The 6,000-nt window shown below is 47.8% G+C and overlaps 1 protein-coding gene across 2 annotated transcripts in view; it reads right to left on the bottom strand.

Moving 5' to 3' along the window:
* Nucleotides 1-1,005: 1,005 nt before the first annotated feature.
* Nucleotides 1,006-6,000, bottom strand: part of LOC138808471 (stalled ribosome sensor GCN1) — a 65,551-nt gene continuing 60,556 nt past the window's right edge. For both annotated transcript variants that reach the window (XM_069994740.1, XM_069994741.1), the window contains exons 54-58: nt 4,177-4,273; nt 3,685-3,833; nt 3,140-3,247; nt 1,612-1,830; nt 1,006-1,131 (exon numbers count right to left, since the gene is read on the bottom strand). In XM_069994740.1, the coding sequence (XP_069850841.1) occupies nt 1,006-1,131; nt 1,612-1,830; nt 3,140-3,247; nt 3,685-3,833; nt 4,177-4,273 (699 nt within the window). The remainder of the gene's footprint in view (nt 1,132-1,611; nt 1,831-3,139; nt 3,248-3,684; nt 3,834-4,176; nt 4,274-6,000) is intronic.

Below are 6,000 nucleotides of genomic sequence, written 5' to 3'. Positions count from 1 at the left end.
CCTTCTAAGAACCAGGAGGAAGGAAGTCATTCATAAAGGAGGCAGATGCTGAACTGCAACTCTGGTTTCCTCTTCCAAGTCCTGTAGAAACATTGCTCCAGAGGCCGAATTTCTCTAAATGCACCTCCAGAAGCTCTGTCCTTATCCACATCAAGACATATCCCAAAAGTGGCTGATTCAGCCCATCTTCCCCACAATGGGGGAGGGGACTCCCGAGCCTGGTTTATATACCGACCTCGGGACACAGAAGTTTGTAGGGATGGACATGACTTCTGAAAGCATGGTAAGGAGACATCCAGAAACCTGAGTGCTGCCCATACTTACAAAAAGTTGCAAACCGTTTCTTACTCCTAATGTAGGAAGCTTCATGTTTAATGGATGTTTGAAGGTGATTAAAAACAAAACAAAAAAACCTGCTTCTATCAAGAGCAAATCAAAGCCTTTATTAAACCTTCCTCCTTCAAATGGCCTGCATGTCAATCTATACCCTCCCCCAGACTTGGAACTGCTAGAGCTGGTTGAGTACCCCTTTCCCTTAACAGGTCAGATCCAATCAGGCCCCACAAAACTGAAAAGCCAAGCCAAGACACACTAGAACTCTGCAGTTCTGTGCCCCTACTCAGAATCTAGGCAAAGGTTGGTAGTGCCAGCTCTTGACCCAGAGCTCAAGCATAGGAGAAGAGGAACCTGAATTCTGGCCCTCCTTGTCCTACACCCAGCTGTGCTGAGCTGGCCAAATGGCCCTAGGCCGCCACTTGATGAGGCTTACACATGTGCTTTTCCTTCTTTTCTCCAAAGAAAAGGGTAGAAGATGGAAGAGGCAATTTTCAGTTGTGTGTGATTGATTTTAAGGCTTTGGCTGTGTGGTCAGTTGCTGTATTAAAATACTTTCTGGGAAAACCATCTTCTAAGCTCCCCATCCGAAAAAACGTATTTTCAAAAATGAAAACAGTGAACAAAGGTGTGGAGCTGAGTGGCTGCAGCAGGCCAGGTCTGTCTATCACGTCACGTCAGAATGGTGTCATCCACCTGCTCTGTGGAGTCCACCTGACCAGCCAGCTTCTTCAGGGACCTTCGGTTGCATTCATTCAGTGCCTCCAAGCTGGCCACATCCAGGATCTTGGAGAGGGACTGTGAGGAAGGATGAGCAGAAGATAGTCAGAAAACACACCTCAGACTCCTCAGTCAAACCAAGACAAAGATGGATGCTAACCTGAGCATCAGAGCCACTGAGATGGAAACTGGCAAAATAAGGGAAGCAGATAGAGCCAGGGATAACTCAGGAAAATGCTCATCCTGCCTGTCCTAAACTGAGGGAGCACAGGTTGCAGTTTTTACTGCATTAAAAGGCTGTTGGGGCAAGGGCTCAGAGAGAGGGCGGCTCTACTGGAATTTGTGGTATGTGCCTGCATGTCATGGGAGACTTCTTTGGAGAATCACCATCACTGTATTTTCAGGTGGTAGGCCAGTCACTTGAGGGTCCATCTGCTACTGACAGTGAGTACATATGTGGTGGCAGAGGCAATAGGCCTTAAGTACTACCGTGCAAAAGAGACTTAAGAAAAATACCCACGGTATGCCCTGCAAAGCATTTCAAGTCCAGGCTCCCACCTGAAACAGCTCCTCTCCCTGCCTCATCTTGAGCAGGTTCACAATGGCCTGGTCGCTGTAGGCCCTCACAACAGTGTTCTTATCCTTGGTATTGTCCAGAAGAGCCTTCAAGAGGGGCTTGATAGTCTGGGGCTCCAAGGGAGGCAATGGGTCCTTGTTTGCCCACCAGATCATCTTCTCAGCTACCAGCCTGATGTCACTGGATGGGTTCTGAAGACACTGTAAGAGGAGCAAAGACGTGTAATGATCTGCCTCTCAGAGCAGCTCAGATTCCTACCCCAACACTCTCTTCACCACAGACATTGACCCCACTGCTCCCTGCTTAGGTTGTCGCTCTCTGGTGAGGGTGGTATGGTTCAGCCTGTTTACCTTCTCTACCTCATCTGGTGCCATTCTCTCTTGGGCTTACCATTCCTAGCCCACTTACAGTTCTTACTTCCGCAAACAAGCCACACCCCTTCCCGCCTAGGCCTCTGCTCCAGCTTACCCCACTGCTGGCCCTGAGATCTTAACCTCATTGGTTCCTTCTCATCTTTCAAATGTCTCTCTTGACAACCCTATCTGAATTAGGACCCCCCTCCTCTGTGCTCCAGGGAGCTTGTCTGCCTCATTCATCTTCACCTCCTCAGGGTCTCACCCAGTACAGTATACAGTGGTACTTAGTAAATAAACACAAGAGCAAATGAGTAAATGCAGGCTAATGCCAGGACACACAGACCCTGTCTTTGTTTTTGTTTTTTGCTGGTCTAGGAGGTTGAACTCAGGGCTTGGGCACTGTCTCTGAGCCTCTCTGTGCTCAAGGCTAGCACTCTACCACTTGAGCCACAGTGCCATTTCTGGCTTTTTTCTGAGTCGTTTATTAAAGATAAGATACCCATGGACTTTTCTGACCAGGCTGGCTTCGAACCACAATCCTCAGATCACTTCCTAAGTAGCTAGGATTATAGCTGTGAGCTACCAGCCCAGCTCAAACAGCCCATCTTATTGGAGCCCTAGAAACTCTTAGTCAGAAACTGGATGTCTGCAAAGGGAGTTGGAGCTTCATTATCCAGAGCCAGGCCCAAGCATGGCAGCAATGAAATTGCCTAGGAACTGGTCACAGAAGCAGAATTTAAATCATGGCTCTACCCCATTAAAATTGTTTGAAGCCATCCTGGGCAGTAAAGTCTGTGAGATTCTTATCTCCAATAAAATACTCAGAAAAGCCAGAGGTAGTACTATGGCCCAAGTAGCAGAGCACTAGTTTTGAGCAAAAGAAGCTCATGGACAGAGTTCAAGCCCAGAGTTCAAGCCCCAGGACTGGCAAAAAATAAACTAGAACAGTAGTTTTAACTTGATTCTGGGTAGAACTGAGAATCTGACCAAAAGTTGGAGACTTATAGCCTAAGAATAACAGACACAAATACTTTGCCTCCATTCTCAAGGAGCTAGAGACTTCCTGGAGGTCTATGAAAAACTAGACGCCAACTAGTAGAGTATGATTCTCTCCTGAGGCTTTCTCCAAGCCAAGTTTGTGGATCACACTCACCTTAATGAACAGGCTGGAGAGTCTGGGTGGCAACTGACCACCTCCTGTCTCAATGTGGTACTTCATCAGGAAGCCCATGCCCCGGATTCCACTCACTGCAATGGGGATCTACAGAGCAGAGAAAATGCTAGAGAGACACCAGCAACCCTCCTCCTTGGAGACACAGAGTTGACTAAGACCCATTCCCCAGGGACTTCCAGGGCCCTTCACCAGCTATCTCATCCCACACCACTTCACACCGATGCTTCACAACAGCACTTCACATTCAGATGGCTGCTCTAATAGTTAGGCACAGGAATAAAGTCACTAGTTGACAGGAACAAGAATCAGAGATCTTCTGATGGAACTGTTTGGATGACAAAAGTAAATCTAAGAGGGATCAAGCACTATCCTAGGGCCCAGCAAGTTACCAAGCAAAGCAATACTAGCACCATGATCTGAACATCCAACTGGGAAGTCCCCCCATACAGGATCAGCAAGTCAACTGCCGTGGAGGTCTGGCTAGGGGAAGGGAGGACCGTGCCCGGCTGCCTAAAAGGCCTTACCCTGTCTGCCACAGCATTGCTGAGGATCATGTCCTGAACTTCACTGCTGTATCTGCCTGCACAGAGTCTGCTGGAAGCCACATTAACAGCCACGGACAGTGCCAGGCTCCGCCCATGCCGAACCATCCAGTCAACTCCAGATACGTCAGCTGGGTGGAAGAACACAATCCATGAAATCTACCACTAAAACTAGGGTGCATATTTGGGGCATGGTGGAAATGCCAGGCCACACTATGTACCTTCCTGCTTCCATGACAGAAGCGTCTGCCCCAAAGTGACAGGGCGGTCTTTCACTAGCCATGTCCAGATTGCAGCTATTCTTAGAGCAGTAACACTTGGAGCTGTGGGGCACTGGACATTTGAATTGTTTCAGCAGCTGGACTCGCATGGAAAGAGTAGTCTAGGGGCTACAAGATTCTTTAAGGTAGAAGGCAACAATAGCAGGGCATCTCCCCTGGGGCAAAGGGCCCAAGACCCTGAAGGGAGACCTACCTAGCAAGCACTGCTGAAGGACAGTGCTGAGCTCCTCTTCTGTCAAAAAGGCACACAACTCCCCCAGGCATCCAGCTGAGGAGATCCGCGTGTTATCCTGTGAACAGAATAGACAGGGGAGTAATTAAGAGAGTGGAAAACCCCATAAGCACCCCCCACCCCACCCTACCCTGACAACAAGGGCCAAGAGCAATATGGAGCTGGGAAGGAGGTGGGCCAGCTCAGGAACTCTAAAGTCCCTCTTACTGGAGGCACTTGTATTCCCAGCACCAGATTGGGACTGCCATTCACCACAACTGCCACTTGGTGGAGAGTTAAAAATTACACACCCAGCACTTTTCTTAATTATAGAAACTCCAGCGTGTGTGCATATGGTAATCATCACCACAATAGCAATAATAACAGTATTTACATAGCACCTTTCTTCACAGGAAGTCTGAATGTTTTTCATTTAGTAACTCAAGTTACTATCCTAAGAGACAGAAGCAGCACAGCTGGGAAAGACCCCACCACAGAAAGGGGAACCACCTGCCCATAGCCACCTGGGAAGCCAGCTAGAAGCACCCACTCTCAGCAGCAGTGTGTCATCTTATGCGCAGATCCCTGCTGGGTGACCCACTGCCACCTAAATGATTTGGGGTGGTCCTAGTCACAATGAAAGCACTATTCACCTAAGGAAGCTAGGGAAAGGAGTGTTTTTTTTTTTCAAAATCAAGGTCAGATATAGAAAGGGCTTCTTGCTATTTCCCTGCCAGCTAACTCTGGAAAATATTTTATATGTTATACTATTAGTAAGTGCAACTTAACTGTGTCCCAACCCATCAAAAATCTCTGGGAAAATTAATGTTTCCTGCAATGCCATCTTCAAACCAAGCAGAAGTCCTAAGGAGAAGAGGATGGATTGCCAGCAGTTTGGGCCTGAGCTCCAAGAAGAAAGGCAGGTACCATGCATGATTAAAACCTGTTTGGACACCCACTCTCTCCAATGTAAACCATTTTAAGTTCTACTGTGGTAAAATTCAAATTCCTTTAAATTTGCTTGCACCATGAATGGCCCTATAAAAAGCCCTGGTAGACTGTGAGCCAAAGAGGACAGATACTCCCACCTGTACCCACAGAGCAGTTGGGACAATAGTCAGAGAGCAGCCAACTGAGGATCAAAATTAGAACTATGGTAAATACAGCAGCAACAATGCTGAATGGCACTAGGTGTGTACAGGGAAGTATAAAACCATACAAGCTGCATATGGTGGCACACATCTATAATCTCAGCACTAGGTAGGCTAAGGCTGGATGACGCCAAGTTTGAAGCCAACAGAGGTTACACAGCAAGACCTTATCTCAAAAACACAAGGACTAAGCTTGATGCTGGTGGCTCACTCCTGTAATCCTAGCTACTGAGGAGGCTGAGATCTGAGGATCATGGTTCAAAGCCAGCTGGGCAGGAAACTCCGTGAGACTCTTATCTCCAATTAACCACCAGAAAACTAGAAGTGGCGCTGTGGTTCAAGTGGTAGAGCACTCGCCTTGAGCTGAAGAGCTGAGAGACAGTGCCCAGGCCCAGAGTTCAAGCTCCATGATCCACAACAACAACAACAAAAAAAAAACAAAACAAAGACTAAACCAGGCACCAATGGCTTATGCCTACAATCTTAGCTACTCTGATGGCTGAGATCTGAGGATGAGGGTTCAAAGCCACTGGACAGACTCCAGATGTGGAGCTGTGACTCAACTGGTAGAATGCCAGTTTTGAGTAAAAACACTAGGGGACAGCCCCCAGACCCTGAGTTCAAGCCCTAATACCAGCAAACACACACACACACA

This window comes from Dipodomys merriami, unplaced genomic scaffold, assembly GCF_024711535.1.
Source record: "Dipodomys merriami isolate MVZ:Mamm:240054 unplaced genomic scaffold, mDipMer1.0.p SCAF_45, whole genome shotgun sequence".
In the NCBI taxonomy this organism is placed as follows: domain Eukaryota; kingdom Metazoa; phylum Chordata; class Mammalia; order Rodentia; family Heteromyidae; genus Dipodomys; species Dipodomys merriami.
This window is presented reverse-complemented; position numbering and strand designations above follow the sequence as displayed.